Consider the following 17866-nt stretch of genomic DNA (forward strand, 5'->3'; position numbering starts at 1 on the left):
CCAGTTTCACAAACATGGGGAATTTATTCAGACATACCTAATTGGAGAGACTGCAGTAACCATTGAACCAATTTTTAGTTCATTGATTGGAATATGCAATTGCTCTGCTTGACACAGGACACAAAGGTTAATCTCTTTTGTTTTTCCTTATTCATATAAGAACAGGGTTTGCCCGGAACACAATTTTGTGCTCTCTCTTACTGGCACTAGATTAATAAATAAAGAAGAGAGTCTTACCCTTTGCAGAAAAGGTATCAGATAAAATGGTACACAAGAGTAAATGCTAGATGTTATTGCAATGAAGGATTATTATTATTTTTGTTTCAGAAAAAAGCTTTTATTCAAAATGAATGCCGGGCTTCCATTTTACTCGCCACAGTACTTCCCTATAACCAAAGAAACTGAAGGTATATCCAGTGCTCCAAACAGTGTTTCTCTTGTAAGCTTAATCTCTGTACTAATATTTTAGAATGTGTTCAGGAGGAGGAAACCACAGAACATGGCAATGAACAATAAGGGAGGGAAGGCTAGCAGGAAGTGGAAGAGAAAGCAGATTTGGGGAAGAGTGTTAGAAAAAGTGTGGGGGGGGGGAGAAACTTAGCGGGAATCAGTGAGTCGTAATTAACGGCGCAAGTTGACTTCTGCTTATTCAGTGGGCCTTCTGCTTTCTCATACCCCCCCATGTGCCCCTAAAATATGCTCCAGAGGGTCCCTCAACTATCTGTAGAAGATTCTGAGGATGCCTGGGAGTCTTGCAAGAGGTGAGATGTAGGTAGGTCCCATTGTACAACAGCTGAATTAGATAGAACCAGTAAAAATAGCCACAGATACACCTGCCTCCAACTAAGGTTACTTTAGCACAAGATGCTAAAATGCGCCTTTGAGCTTCTCTCACACTATTTCATTATTTGTACTATGTGTGAATAGACCACCGAAGAAAATTAATCACATAACAGACTGATGTAAGAATAATCCAGCTGAAGCCCCAGATGTAAAAACAAGACGAGGACTTTCACTTCACTGGAATTTAGGATTCACAGTAGCAGTCATCAACCAGGGATTGAGAGCTGGTGTATTTGAAATTGCTGCCATGTGGGTTCCTCAACAGTTCTCGAGCAGCAATTTACATGTGGAAACTTACATTGAGAAAATTCCCTTAGGCATAGAGTCAGCCATAATACGCATGAGCAGTTTGCCTTGTAGAGACAGACATGAAGAATACCAGGTCATGATGAATTGAATATGGCAGCTACCATATTTTTCGCCCTATAGGACGCACTTTTTCCCCTCCAAAAATGAAGGGGAAATGTGTGTGCGTCCTATGGGGCAAATGCAGGCTTTCGCTGAAGCCTGGAGAGCAAGAGGCATCGGTGAGAGACACAAAAACTGTGGCTTTACCACAATGTCATTCCTACCCAGTTTCCTCACAAGTGCACCAATTATTAGGCTTTACTCTTGCACTAAAAAAAGGTAAAGGTACCCCTGCCCGTACGGGCCAGTCTTGACAGACTCTAGGGTTGTGCGCCCATCTCACTTAAGAGGCTGGGGGGCAGCGCTGTCCGGAGACACTTCCGGGTCACGTGGCCAGCATGACATCGCTGCTCTGGCGAGCCAGAGCCGCACACGGAAACGCCGTTTACCTTCCCGCTAGTAAGCGGTCCCTATTTATCTACTTGCACCCGGGAGTGCTTTTGAACTACTGGCGCAGGCGCTGGGACCGAACAACGGGAGCGCACCCCGCCACGGGGATTCGAACTGCCAACCTTTCGATCGGCAAGCCCTAGGCACTGAGGCTTTTACCCACAGCGCCACCCGCCTCCCACTCTTGCACTACTAACAAGTTAAATCATCCCTATTCATTCCCTCCTTTCCATACTACAGCCAGCGAGAGTTACCAGGGGCAAACTTTGGTAATCTTTAATAATATGGTGCGAGCCCAAAATTTGGCAACCCCAAATGGATCTTCTCAATTATGGATCTTCTCGATTCTGTGACTCCTTGGCTTGGTGCTCTGTGCAGCAGAACCGTCTGCACCACCCTAAATCTGGTGCTGGAGTTACAAAAATGGGAAAAAGAAAGCAGCCACCTGTCTGCTGTGAAATGAGCCCGCAGACCTTGCAGGACAGAGGTCTGGAGTGGTCCAGTATGAAGCTGAAAGCCGAGTTCAATTCCTGCTCCTGGAATATGGTGCTCTTCTGAATTTCCTAATATTTTCCTACAGTGGCTTTGTCCTACGTGAGTTGAAAATCAAAGGACATTATTTAATTAATTATTGCAAATGGGAAAGTGTGAAGGCAGTGGGAGAAATCAATCACTTCAGCAGACAGTCTCATTAGAATATAGAGCTCCCACTCAGCAAGAGGGAGTCTCTATGTGCTCCAGCGAGGTCAAAACAATATATTTTGTTTTCTCCATTAGCCTGGTAGACGATGTCCCTTTCTCCTTAGGTTCAACCACTCCATGTCCACACTTGGGTTTCTCGATTTGGTTCTTTATAAGAAGAGCTATAAGCAAATGGGATTGCATAGGTTCTGTACAGCTAAGAATAGATTTAAATTTCTGAACAAGAGGAGTTGTAAGGCAGAGAAGAAAAGCTGCCTGTTGGTATAGCTGGTATAAAGCAGTTTCTCGGCCTGTCCATTTCACAGCATCCACTTTGTCCAGCATTGCCAGTTTTCCACCCCTCATAATAAATTGGGTATTTGCCCACACTTGGTAGACCTTTTCCAAATGGCCCCTTTCGCCAAATTGCAAAAAAATTGGACCTTGTTAGCAATCAACAAGTCATCTCTCTAAATCAGAAGGCACAAGCTCCATTATTAAAGGTCTCAGGTGTGAAAACGAGATCACTTTAGGAACATGTCACATTTTAAAATGCAGATGTGCAGGTATTTTAAATCCACATCACCTCCCATTCTTATGGCATGATTATAAATTATGCACAAAATATTCCATGTCAAATTTCGCAGCTGCTTTCTGCCAAATCGATTTTGCTTCCAATTAATTTTAAATAATTCAGACTTGCCTGAAAACAAAAGGTAAACCAAATGAAGAGGTTTGGGAGATGGGAAGCGTCAAGATATACTTGCTTTCAAGCTTTTGCTTATTTATAAGTTATAACCGCAGAGCTGGAGCACGTTAATTAACCTAATATGAGGTATCATAAATCTAATGGTTTGTTTAACTGAACTTTCTCAGTGCTGTGGCCTCCAGCTAGAGGTGCCAGGAAAAGTTTAATGAGAAATGAGACTTGAGACTTTTGACTCCTCCTGAATAAAACCACGCCGTATGGAGCCCAGCTCATAGTACACAGGACTGTTGGGGAGGGAGGGCGGAATCACAGTGTGAAAAAACTCACATGTGCCAAACTGTCAATGAGAAAAATTGGCGATCAGCATTTCAGTTTGCTGCATTTCAGATCCCATGGGACTTTAGTCAAAACATAGCCATGAACCCCTCACCTCAGTCTCTTACACACTGATTTACAGCTAATTAAAAACAAGAATAGCAGCTGTCACGCTTGCAGAAGACCTGTCCTCAAAATATGAGATGCAATTTGGCTCACAGAAGCGTCACAGTTGTAATATGTACGGAGCCAGCTTAGTATATGAAACCGGGTTTCTCCGCACACCCCAAAATGAGAATACAACAAAAGTGGGCTCTTTGGGGAGGGAAGAATTTATAGGAGGGGCACAACTTTGCTGATCACTTAAAAGAACATGCTGCTAGCACACCTATGTGACTACACAGGCAGCCACACATACAATTTCCACAGGCCTAAACCCAGGGACCTCACTCGGACAACCGCCTATGAACTGCTTGCTTCACGTCAAAACACACTTACACACTGATTTTATGATTATAAAAATAAAGAAAAATATTCTAAAGTTCAACCTGGGGCTACAATTCTTTACCCACTTTACCCACTTACACACTAAACAGAATGAGGCTTTCTTCAGCGTTAGCAAGCCATTTTGTAATTTATACACCTGTACTACCCATTTAGATTAATAAGGAAGCTTGCAGAAAGCATTCTCTTAAGGCAACCCCTCAATTCAAAATCTCTCTCTTTATATTTTGGAGGTGTTGGGGAACTTCTAAAGCGTCAAGAAGAGAGTCTAAGGTGGTTAATTGAGGAAGGTAATCTTAGGACAAGCCGGAGGTTTTATTTAAACTGTGTAAATCTGAAGTGATTTCTTCCCAATAGTAATAATAAAGTAATAAAGTATTGCTGCTATACATTCCTAAAATAAACTTCATTTTTTGTTAAAACTGGTAATTTATGGAAGCTAAATACAGACCCTAATAAGTAAATATTACTGAGAGTTAACCATTTACCTTAATTGGCCAGAAATAGCTCAGAATGTACTTTGGCAAATGTAGATCTATACATGCAAAGAGTTTCTAATTTCGAAACATCTGGCCACCATCCAGCTACAGATGGATTTAAATCTCTGCAAATTCTTTGCAACAGTGCTGTGCTCTGTTTCATAAATATAGTCCATGCCTTAATCAACAGAGTTCCACGAGGCAAACCAATGAGAGTTCTCCTAAATGTCACTGTTGCACCTGTTACTCTGAGAATGCTCTCCAAAAATAGAAGGAGCAGTTCCATAGAATACTGATTTCTCAATGTGAAGGAAGATTTTGAACTGCAACATCTCTTTCTTCTCTTCTGACACTTGAGCCTTTCTACAATATAACACATTTTAGATGCCTAAAACTTGCAGCTTAGGGCCCTTTCAAGCATTCTGGAATGCTTTCACATAATGACTGCTCCCCGCTTAAAATGGGGGGGGGGGCGCCCTTTGCGTGGACGCGCGAAGCCCTGGATCTGGAGTGGCACCATCAGCATAGACTTTGCCTTCCCTCAGGTGGGATACCTGGAGGTCTCCGCCTACCTCAGTCAGTTGTCCAATCCCACCTGGGGGAAGCGTTGCCAAGGAGACCAAGCCAGGTAGGGGAGGGATTACCTGCCCACACAATACAGGGAGGATCTTACCTGGGAATCCTCACTTGGCTCCAGAGCTTCTCTCACCCTCAGTTAATGTCTTATTTTGCAGGTTAACTTTTATTCACAGGTATGCGGGCGCTGCTACGTTAAGGTCGCTGTTAAAGGGCCAGAAAGGAATTTCCCTGCATTAGCAGGTTTCGCCTTTCCCGTAGCAAAACGTCACAACTTTGGCGGTATCAGGCCTTGGGCGGAATCCTTTAGTCCATCTTCCTCTTTGCGGCGGCGATACCAGGGTTCCCCGTTAAAGAGGTTTCTAAAGGGAGGCTTTGACCGTACACCGAAAGGTCGTCATTCCTCTCCCCTGCGGCAGCAGCATAACGGGGGCGGCTATCTCTGCTTGAACATATGTTCTCCAGAGCCGACCCATCCCCCCCCCACACACACATTGGATAACCCTATAGCTCCCTAGGTCCCCGGCTGGGGAGGAAGAACGCCCAATGCCTGAGCCAAGGTCTACCCACATTTGAAATTTAATAAAGTTGTGGCCAATTTAATCCCATAGCACATTGTCTTGAGTCGTTATTCCACATGACGGGAGGGGGGCCGCTTGGGATCTGGGGACTCCGCCTGTCCATGCAAATTATTTTTCATGGAGGGAGAAAAAGGACACAGATCACGTGCATGGTGACCACTAAAGCTAATCCGAGAGCTCTCAAATGAGAACTGTCAACTCAAGATGGGAGTGGTGTTTTTTTAAAACAACAACAACAAAAACCAGAGCTATTCTCCATCACCAGCTACAAGCCACCACTTTCTCCATGTTCTTGGCATTTTTGGGGGGGGGGGAACAGTGGCCAACACACACACACAATTATGGCTGCTGAGAGGAGTCCTGAAAACATGTTAAACACCATTCGATTTACCACCTGTAAATATGTTGGCACATTTGGGGAAGAATTATGCTCCACTCTACTCTGGACGATACCCAGTGTGGTGACTTTGTACAGCAGAAAGCACTTTGCTTTCTGCAAGAGACGTGGTATTTGCTGATTCACCCCACCCACTGCTGCCCACTGCTCTCTATGAAACCTGCTCCTTATGTCCACAGAAGGTAGAAGGACCCTCTAAAGCAGTATATGACGGAGGGCTGCAGAAAGGAGTAAGCAGAAATTGGATGCCTCACCAAGCACAAGAGGAAGCATTTTCCAGCAAAGCCAAGCCACCATTAGATTCACCTCATCATAACCCTTCTCAGAGTTGGTTTAACACTCAATCACTCTTCTCACTGAACTCTGAGAATTGTAGCTCTTGCAAGGGGAAGTTGGGTCTCCTAACAACTCTCAGCACCCTTAGCAAACTATACCTGCCAGGATTCTCTGGCGAAAGCCATGACTGTTTATAAAGTTGTATGATACTGCTCTGAATGTATGGTGCAGATGGGATCTATGCTAGTGATGTGTAGGTACAGACCTTGGTAAAACAACCTGGTGCAGTACCATAAAGTAGGGGCTGGTCAGGGCAGGCAGAAGGTTAGATTGGAATCTACTGGAAGATCAGTGGGTAATTCACAGTAGACTAAGAAGAGTAATTTGCAGTTTATCAGCTCACATTTAGAAAAAACAACAAAAAAGTCTTCCTTCTCTTCTAAATTAGGCTGCTGGAAAAAAGACAGTTTGGGGGGAAACTAGGAGGAGCTTTACATACAAAATGACTATGACCTCTGTTCTGGTGCTGAAAACAAATTCCTGGGCTAAAAATGAGCTCAATGTAAAGAGAGAGAGAGAGAGTAGAAAAATCATGTGCAAAAAACACAAAAAAAACCTGGAACCTGCTCATCTACTCTCTGCAGACTTTTAACATTAATTATACTGGAAAGGTGTGGTTATTCAACAATACAGATGCATGGCAGGAGGGATAGAAAACTTCCATAGGTGCTAATTGGGATCTTGCAGCAAGTGTTTAAAAACCAGTCATAATCTGTTACTGTCCCAGAGTTTTCAAGGAAAAGTCCATTACACAAAACAGATTCCTGTAACAGTTATTTACTAGCTATGCAACATGCAGACTATTAATTCCTAGAAGCCAACTTCTTCAATTCACTTATTGGACCAAGTGCAAACAAAGCTCATATAGCAATCAATAGTTGTTGCAATCAAAGGGTAAAGCAACCTTGAGTTATTGAATTTATCTTACAAGGCATTTAACTTTAACCAACAACAAGCAGTCAGGTGGTGATTTTTCACCAAAGAAGGTAAAATTATAACGTCCCAATACAGATGGCAATTTACATGTATATGCAAAACAAAACAATACAAAAACCCAAGCACATCTGCAGAATTTAGTGGCACTTATATAAAGAACATTTTAATGTTTATCAAATGGTTGGAAATTTGCACAGTTTAATATAATGATAGTAATCTGTACTTTTGCATACAAGCAACTTATATCACTTTAGTATATACTGGCTGTCAAACATATCACATGACCTCATCGTCGCCTCATGTAAGGATAACAACACATTACAGGTCAGATCCAGAAGCCCTGCAAAACTTCTTGCCCAAGGCCTCCAAGTGGCACTAGCACCAAGTCTTCCACACTCCCTTGCAGAGTGCCACACAGTGTCATCCACTAGCTCTTGCCAGACTCCTCTCCCCTGCACAACACTAGTAAATTTCTATAGCCAACCCTACGCACTGACTCTGAGCAAACTTAACATGTTTCGGCGTTCAGAAAACTGCTTTTCTTCTCCTTTGTGGCATAATTAGTATGGGTTCATAAACATGCTAGGTCTGGGTGCAGGGAATCCTTTAAATCACAGCTCAGCCATGCAGTTCATTGAGGGGCCTTCATCTAATTCAGTCATGTACACCTGGTATGTCTGAACACAACCTAGTTAGCCATGATGCCTGGCATATAAAAGCATCACCTCCACCAACAATCTTGTCCAAATGTCATGCTGCACACGTGGTAAAAGAAAAAAAAGAGAAAAAAATAATCTTGCACTTAATTTTGACCTCTTAGGATTTTTTTGAGTATATATTGATAATTTGTAATTTCAAACTTTAGGTAAGGTGTTGCAGAAAGAACAAAAACAAAACACCTCAATGCACAAGTCCCAAATATTATATCTTCTGCTGCATTGCATGGATATTCAGAGCTAGAACATCTGCCTTGCTTGCAGAAGGTCTCAGGTGCAATCCCTGGCTTCTCCAGAGTGGGGGCTAGAAATAACCCCCATCTGAAACAGCTTATATAGTTACAATTGTAGGTGGTTCTTAAAAACTAAACCAAAACCTGGAAAGAAATATACAGTCTCACACTGTTGTTCCCCAGTAATCAGCATTAAGAGGCATCCTGCCTATGATATCGTAATATATAGCCATTCTCACTAGTAGTCATTAATGCATTGCTGTCTCTCAAAAATATCTAGATTTATACACAGATTTATTCCAGAACACCCATGCTCTGTTTTCTTTATCCCCAAAGAGATGACCAATGAAGTGAAGCAAAAGCAGGAAAAGCTCTGCAACTGATACTGTCACATCACAAACTGTGCATTATTAGACATCACTGAGAGCAAAAGGAGAGAAGAGAGAAAACACAAAGGCTGCTATTTTGAGTGCAGACACACATCCTCTGCATTTTCTAGTTATCCCCTAAGCAGCACCCATTATGCACCTATGGGAAATGAAATAAGTCACATTAGATGCACAGTATTTCACTCTAATGGCCAAGCTTTACCTTATGGGCATACACACTTTTCTTGCTTAGCTAAGCAGACCTGGGTGAGACCAGGGGAATTCAATTATTCATTCATTTCACATTTGATATATGAAAACGAGTCCCCATTTAAATTCAAGCCTGGAAGTATTAGCTCAGGACGCATTTAGCACAAAACCTTAGTATAGCCTGAGGGAAGACTCCTGGGTACAAATTTCTCCTGCTTGAATCACAGACAGAAGCTCTCCTTGAAGATAACAAGAGCCACCTATGCATATCAAATACTCGAATTTAGCCCTGGGGGTCAGCCACTGCCTTCAATTGCCATATGTAGGCTCCTTGTTCTGCCATTCCGTGATGCAGATTCCTGAGCCTTTATTTTTATTTTTTTGTACAGCCCAGCAAATAATTTTCTTGACATCTTCTTTTACCCATGTCATAAAATGGAGAATAAAGTCATTCTGAAGGTGGATTACTTTATAGATGGGGAAATCTTCGTGTTTGGTAATTGAGGGACCATTGTACGGTACAAAACCCAAGTTGACATGTGATCTCTGGGATGGCCACTTACATACACATTGTCAAAAAGAATCGCCAAATAAAAATGACAGAAGAGTACCCTGATTTGCCAGAAGGTGCATATGCGAATTATAGATACAGGGATAAATTTACAAAGGATTTGTATAATTTAAGCTGAAATCTAATACATCTCACTGAAGTTGGGAAGACCTTCTCAGTCTGGTCTGTGTGCCTCTTCAGTTTGCTGTCCAGATTGATGGGAAACTTCAAGGTCCCAGTTTTTCCTTCTTATGGTTCTTTAACCATAGCTGTCAACTTTTCCCTTTTCTTGCGAGGAATCCTATTCAGAATAAGGGAATTTCCCTTTAAAAAGGGGAAAAGTTGACAGCTATGTCTTTGTCTTTGGGCTGGACTTGGACGAATCACAAGGCAGTCCTTCAAACAGAGCAAGACTGGCAAAGCTATGGCCCTCTATATATTGTTGGCTCAAATACCTATCAGGCCCAGCTAGCATGGTGAAGAGCCAGGGAGTTATGTAGTCTAGCAACACCTGGCAGGCCGAAGATTAGCCACCCCTTAAATAAAGAATATCTTAAAATAGGATACTTTAGCTGTGTTTCTTATCTTGCAGAAGTTTGGACTAGATGACCCTTTGGGTCCCTTCCAACTCTACAATTCTGTGATTCTACTCCTCTCTTAAGCAGGACACATGGGCACCCCACGTCAGAAATTTTGTCTTCAAGAGCACAAAAACAAAATAAGAGCCCTGCTGAATCAGACCAAAGGCCCATCTAGACCATTATCCTCTTCCCAAAGTGGACAACCACATTCATGTGGGAAACCCCCAGACAGGCTTGCGTTTTTATGATCTTATGGATGGATGTGGTATTTTAGTTGAATTTTGCTGTTACCCACCCCAAAATCTTGCTATAAATGGTCTATATAAATAAATAAGTTATATCCCACCCTTTTAGGGTGAAAAAAACCACACACAAATATGGCTTCCACAACTGTGAGGGAGACTGGGAAAATCAAGTAACTTCCATTAAGCTTGAACACATTCGTCTGGAATGAAGAAGTCAAAAGAAGGAAGTTTATCTCATTACAGCATTTGGACTTGCATCACCTACATGTCACCATTTCCTAAACAATGAATTTCTACAAATAAGTCACTTGATTTTAGGTCAGATTTGAGTTTTCCACCTTTTTTTTGAGATAGGAATAAAGCAGGTGAACAAATATCTAATGGTGTTGTCAGATAATTTTAGAAAACACTTCAGTAAGAGGTTAGAGAGACAAAGTGCAGTAGGTTTCTAAGTGAGAAGTTAGCTATATCAAGGTTCATGGGAGAGTGAGCATAACTCCTATTTTAATTATTTCGCAATAATTCCATGAAATTATAGGCAGCAAGCCAATATTGAAGCAAAAATTAATAGCAAGCTATTTAGCCAGCAAAAACTTACCAGCTTCAAATGATGTATTAGGCACTAGAACAGAGACTTCCAGAATCACAACAATCTATATTATACTATCTTATATTCACGATTTAACATTTTTAAAAAGCAGGACATGCACAGTATGTTAAAAGTTTTAAAAAAGAAAACTGCCTTTCCCAGTGTTTTCCCTGATATAGCCACTCCATGGGACTTTATATGTGACATCAATATTTCTCTATTTAAACTTTAGGACTTTCTGTTTGAGGGACTGAGATAAGAGGCCAAATCCTAAACTGTAGCTCTATTGCCACAATGGACTTCCATGTGCTTTTTCTTCCTTTCCTGTCCCCTTCAGTCCACTCCTCCTGCTGTCTGGGAGACACCTGCAGAGCAGATGTGGGGGGGGGGGACACAGTTGGAGGAGAAGAAATAGAAGCCCCGTTGTGCCACTGGAAGTACACATGTGGAGCACTGGATACAAACCGTGTAAAAAACAACTGCAAGTCCCATAGTCCCTTCATTCATGCTGCTATTTTCTGTACACTTGCAATAGATAACAGACTCACTGGTTAAGTTTCAGGAAAGGGAACAAATACAAGCAGAGACACTGATTCCAGTAAGAGTGGGATCTCATTTCCCAACTAAATGCACAGGCCCCAGAAGATGAATTAGCTATCTTTAATTACGGCCACTCTTCTGTACTTAATATTTTAAGTGTTACTTATACAAAAATGGCAAGTGAGGGTTCAGGATTGCACCGCTGATTTTTCAAACCTTAGTTTGTATAAGCCTAGCTTTATTTGACACCTATTACCAGAAGTCAGACACCATCAACCACCGCACTTTTCATTTTCACCCATAAAATTGACCCTTTCCCCCCCCAATCTGGGATCGTGTAAAGTGCAGTAATTCACATGCCATACTTATTTCTCCCTGTGTATGATATGCAGATGCTGCAGATCATTTGCACATTGATCTGCGAAAAATGCACACATGTACAGAACAGTCCTAAGTCAAAGCTATAAGTAAAGTCAATAGTTCAATGCTTTCATTAAGAAGAGAGTGAATCAGAAGACGCTCTTTACTGAATATTCAGTCACAGGGCTAAATCTTAAAATCATTAGCCAGGAAAACTTTAATTGACTTTGTTAAAGTTTGCTAAAATACTGAAGCCTAATAGTAGCAAGATCTTTCAAGCCTGATTCACATTTTCAGCTCCTGGCAACTATACATTTTTAAACGATTTTCTTTGTTTTAATAAATTAAATGACAATTACCTGCTGCCGAATTTCTTCTTCCATTTTTACTGGTGATCCAAGCTCTGCAACTTGCTTAACTCCATCACTTGCATATCCTCCATATTCCCAAAGTACGTAGTTCTTTGAATGAGACCCACCAATGATCGCAGACCAGTGGTTAGCTCGCCCTTTAACCAAAGCAGATAAAATAATACAATAAGTAGCTTTAGAGAAGATTGTCCTACAATGAAATGCCACTTGCCTTTGTAGGAGCTAAAGTGAAATGGTGCCACAGAAAGCATATAAGATTATCTTCTATTGTCTCGTTTCCATTTACAGGGCTCCATTCTGAAGGCTCTCTTCTGAAGCTATAGTGTTCAGTATTCCAGACAGATAGACATGCCCTTTCCAGGATACTCCAATGCATTTCTCTTCTTCCCCGCAACTTTCCATTTCTCCCACACAGTTTGTTAGTATTTCATGCCAACCAAGCAAGTTGTGTCATGATTGGGCTATTCTTGGTGGTTTCCCCTCTCAGGGCTCCCCCTGCCCTCAAATGCAATCTCAGTAAGAGATTCTAGTTCATTACCCAGGGTCCAGTTTCCTTGGAATGAAGGTCAACAGAGACTGTTGGGTCTTTAGAATATATGGTTTTATTTTCACATATATACAAACTGAGTATCACATGGAGGGGCTCCTAGTGTTAGCACTCCAACAAAACTTGCTTCCCCATTTGCTTACCAGGAGAAGCCCAAATCCAGCTTTTGATCCAGCACAGAGCAGACATGTCTCTGTCCCTCCAGCTTCTAGCATCAGTACAACTGTCTCACACAACTCTCCCATATCCAGCTCCATTTGGCCTATTGTTCTTCGTCCTAGGATGCTGTATCATCCAGCCAGGTGAGAGGAGTGGGAAAATGCCTCCCCGACTTCCTGGAGAGCACCATCACCTAGTTGTAGCTATTGCAACTTAGCTCACTTTTTGATAAGCTAATGAGAGCACTTAAGTGGTCAGCTAAGGCCATTTTTCTTACAAGGACACTTGTATGACCCAGTTCAGCAGTGTCTTCTACTACATCCTAACCCTTCCTAGATACAGGAGACCTGGTGGGGGAAGGGACCCAAGAATACCACCCAGACTGTACCTCTAAACTCACAGCACTGCATTTTCCCCCACTTCTTCACACTATACCATTCCCCAAGTCTGCTGGTACCTCTTCGCTGTGTGAGAATTGTGTTGTTTTGGAGAATGAGTTCACTGTTAGTATATAGTTCTCATATTAGTTTCACATTAGTTTCAATGTAAAAAACTAATGCAAGTCCCTTTACTTTAGTTTCTCACCTTCATTTTAGTTTCTTGCATTTGTTTTACTTAGGAGGCACAGTTTTACAAATGGATACATTCCTAAAGTTGAAAAGAGGCACTGCAGTGTATTGTATACTGATGCATTTCTCTGTACAGAGTTGAAAGACTTGAGAAACTGACATAGCATGTCAAGTGTCTCATCTGAAGCAAAGAAACGTTGGTTCAATGTCTGCAAGAAGGCTCCAATAATCAAATAGGGAGGCTTTTGTCTAATCTGTCTGCATTTTGGCAGGCCTGTTGCACAGAGACGGTAACAGATTGCCTACAAATTTCCCAACATCTGAACTGAAATAGTTACAAGCAAGAGAAATTTCACTGGGTCTCCCACTTAAATCAATGAGAAGCTTATGGGATGCACATCTTTTTAACTGCCTATAAGGTGGGTACTCTTTCACCAATCTATATGAAATATGGTAGATCTGATAATTAAGGCTACAAAATGCATGCCATTTGGATGGAAAGCATCAGTGTTGCAGGCAGCACTGGCTCTCTATTGAAAATGTAAAAACAAAGATGAGGTAAAACGAAAACAAAGTTTAAAATTAATTTGTCAATAACTAATGTGAAACACAATCAATGCAAATAAAATGAAGGCAACATTAGGTCGCCTTTAGAAAACCAAACTAATTCAGATGCAGACATAGAGGTTATTCTTTCTTGCTTTCTTTCTTTCTTGCTTTCTTTCTTTCTTTCTTACATCTATACTTCAGTTTTCCCTTTCTTAAATGATACCAGGGCAGGTCACATTGTAGTTTAAAAAACAGAACAGCACACAGCCCAACAAGACGATGACATGAATCCACCAACAGCATACAAATCAATATGGCTAACCTGATTCAAAAACACCCACCCACCCCACTCACACATGAAAACAAAATTCACCACAGCCAATCGCAAATGAACAACTACACCCTAGGCCAACCCCAACCTCTCTCACCACCAAAGGAACCCAAGCGAATAGCAAAGAGAACCTGCACAAGCGATGCTGACACAAAACCTCACACATACATTGAGTAAAATAGAAACATTGCCATCTGAGCCCCCCCTCCCACTCACCATGGCCACCTCCACCTCTTTTCCCCTTCTCTTCCTAATGTAACACTAATGTCTTAACAAATGAAACTGATCTGTAGAAAATGTAACTTGAAAAAAGAAACATTGCACATACTTTTGTAAAGCAAGAAATCTTTAATAAAAAATACTAAAACAAAAAACCAGCAATTAGAAGTTGATAAAAACAAAAGTCATCAGCCATACAAGCACTCATGGAGTCTCCTATGGCTCCCAATTGCAGAAGCAGCTAATGTCCCATTAATGAACAAGCAATCTTTGTCTAATGCCAGCAGAAGAAGAGCATTGGCACCAGTGATACTTCCAGGGGACATGGCAGAATCAGGATACCCCCTGTTAGAAGGTCCTATCTTGGGTTACCACCTGATGTTTATTCTCCTGATACTTCAGTAAGTTGAGATGGAAAAGGTCACTGGAAGTTCTGTAAGCAGAGAACTTTGGGTTGCGGCTGAGGCGGAATAGCTATTCTACGTTCTTCAACTGACTTCCGATGTTCTGACTGAAGGAATATCCATGATAATTTATGAGGTAAAAGGGCCTACCTTCTGTCACAGCTAGAAAACTGTGCTTGGCATTGTGGGTCACATGTGAAACAAGCCTTGAGGAAGCTAACATGGTACATGGATTGTCAGAAAACATAAGACTAGACAAACTTGCCCTGAGAATTTGGATGCCCTGCAGGTCATCCTGCTGCCTCCTTGCTCGCCTGTCACTAGACTGTGCACAGTAGCTTGGAGGTGGCTGGGGAGTACAGCCTTATGTTGCTGAGCTGCTTGCTCCTTCCACTTGGACCAGCAGCTACAAAGCAACATAGTGCTATTAGTGTTTAGCAGCTGTTTTACGGTCCCTGCAGGCCTGGTGCCAGAAACAAATGTTCCATCCGCTCAAAAACTGGGCCAAAAAGTTTCAGCATGAAGAAAGCAAACGAGAAACGAATATCTGAAATAAATGGAGAGAACAGAATATGTATCCTGCACTATTGGAATGAGGAACCAGGAAGAAATTGTGGAAATTGTGCGGACTAGAATAACTGTGTTGGGTGAAACAATGGAGAAGAAAAACAGAAATGCTTGTGCAGAACAAATGAAGGGCATGCAAACTGAAACAGCTGAAGGTGAAAGACAGTGTGGAGGCAAAAGAGGAGAGAAACATGCCCCAATAGATTGGAAAAGAAATGAAGATCCAATTTTAAGCTTCATTAGGAAAAACTACTGGAAAATATATAGCAAGCAAATAAAATGATTGCCACACACCCCCTATGATGCATGACATAACAAACAAGAACATCTGTGACATCCAGTGTAGGTCTATTTTGAGTGTAACTTAGTTGAATAATACTCATATGTATACTATCTCTCTCTCTCTCTCTCTCTCTCTCTCTCTCTTTCTCTCTCTCTCTCTGGTTCGTATTTGATGCTTTGCTTTGGGAATTGCTTCCTTTTGTTGTTTCATTTCATTCCCACTTCATTTCTTAAACAAAGCTTTGTTATCATTCCCTACAGATTTAAGTGGACAAATCACAGTGGAACTGAAACATTTACATTTTTAAAAGAACTGGATACAATTTGCAAGTAGCTTCTTCTGTGAAAATGAAGCCTAGAGAATTTCAGAGAAATGGGTCAAGGGGTATGTTAGGCACTTTTGGATTGTGAGCATTTTAAAATGTCTTTGCTGCCCTGGCACCAGCTTTTTTGTTTGTTTGTTTGTTTGTTTTAAGATATTGGCATGAAATTCACTTGGAATGTAGAGGTGTACTTTGGCAAAATCTTGGCAAAATTTAATAGGCATTATGGTTCAGGTTTTAAACATCAAAAAGAGTATTCGAGGTTTATTTTAATAATCATAGGCCCAGTTAGCATAAATCCGCAGAAGATGCTAGACATGTCAATTAGAATGCTAGCTTGTTTACATTCAGCCACCCCACCCCAAGTTGATTGGAAACAGTGACAAAGGTAGGCATAGACTACCTGCCGCCCTCCCCAAAAAGCAGCTCCTAAAATGCAAATGATGCTTTGTTAAGCAAAAAAGCTTCATTTTCTAAGCACTTCAATATGTTCCATCCCTGCCTTTTTGTCGCCTGCTTTGTTACAAAATGACTATAAAGCATCCCTGATTCCTTTTGTGGATGAATAGCAGGAGTGGATGGAATAGTGGGGCAGGACTGTGGTGGCTATATTAGGTGAGAGTGACCACCAGTTGGCTTACCTGCTCTTGCCCGACCCTGCCCTGCAATACGCTGGTAAGTTACAATTATCAAGTGTCCAAAGGGGGGGGTTGAAGAAACTGCATTGCTGTACAACAAACATTTTTTCATATTGTCTGATGGATAGGACTATAGGGTTGCCATATTTCAAAAAGCAAAAATCCAGACACAAAAGTTGTTGTTGAACTTCTTCCCCCTATTTTTAGTTTCTGAGCTGTTTTTAATGAAATTAAAGCGATTTCCGCCCTGACACTGTTTCTGACTGCCGTATTCCATCTAAGATCAGGTTTCACACATAATAAACAAATTTTATGAATTCATGACTGGCGTAGCATTTCAGTGCACCTGTACTGTTTGCAGCTCAGTTCTTTGGACCGAAGCTCATTCAGTAGACAACTGAAATAGGCCAATATATTCACTGCAATATTACATAAGGGGGAAACATTTGAAATACAACTATTTTTCACACTGTCTGGGAGCACATATGATCAATGCAAGGCAATGGCTGTCATGCTCTTTACTAATATTCTACACCAACTATGCTATTTGCATTTTCCAAAGTATGCAGCAACCAAAATATTCCCTCACAGAAATGAAGAAACAGTAATAAACGCATAGTCTCTAGTCTGAATCCCTCGTAAGAGTCTCGGGCTGCCATACACCTGGAATTTCCTGGACATAGACGGAATATGGCATGTTTACTCATTTGGAGTAAATACCATTGAGTTCAATAGATTCTACTCTACCAAATACATTTAGGAGTCAGACAACTTTAGTTTTCTGCTTGTTATTATATTCCATTGGTGTAATCAGACTTGGGGCTCATCCAAACTTCCACTTGTCCCATGCCTAGCAAGCACAAAGCTGAGCTGTCTTTCATTGGTTTACAGTTGAATCAGAACAAATATCTATCTACAGAAAAACAGATTGATGTTTGTTATGATTCAGCAGTAAACAGCAGATAAAAGGGGGGTTTCTCCAGGGGAAAGTGGTGGGACAAGTGGACGTGTGCATGAGCCCTTATTTCCAGACCAGTATATAGTCTATTAAAACTTTAAAAACGCTTTGCTGCTAAACACCAATGCAACTGAAACAAAACACACTATTAGGAAGATTTTCCAGAGCACAAACTGAAGCTACACCCCCAGGCTGCCAGCTATGCCTTCTAATAAATGATTCAGCTGCACTCAAAGCTGTGTTTTGTTATTTCAAGTCTCAAGTGTTTTCAGGCGTTTGGTTTAGAAGTGTGTTTTGGATACTGCCAAGAACAGACCTTAAAAAATTAGATCTGGATTAAAGTGCACTTTGGATGACAAACTAGTAAATAAAAGTTTGCAAGTAACTCAGAGGGAGACACCA

The 17866-nt window shown here is 41.4% G+C and overlaps 1 protein-coding gene across 1 annotated transcript in view; it reads right to left on the reverse strand.

The window, feature by feature from the left end:
- The window catches only part of SPON1 (spondin 1), a 269806-nt gene that overhangs the window by 164822 nt on the left and 87118 nt on the right, over positions 1-17866 (reverse strand). The window contains exon 6 of the mRNA XM_083430410.1: positions 11907-12055. Coding sequence (XP_083286536.1) covers positions 11907-12055 — 149 coding nt within the window. The remainder of the gene's footprint in view (positions 1-11906; positions 12056-17866) is intronic.

Source organism: Podarcis tiliguerta (genome assembly GCF_965153285.1).
Source record: "Podarcis tiliguerta genome assembly, chromosome: 1".
Classification (NCBI taxonomy): domain Eukaryota; kingdom Metazoa; phylum Chordata; class Lepidosauria; order Squamata; family Lacertidae; genus Podarcis; species Podarcis tiliguerta.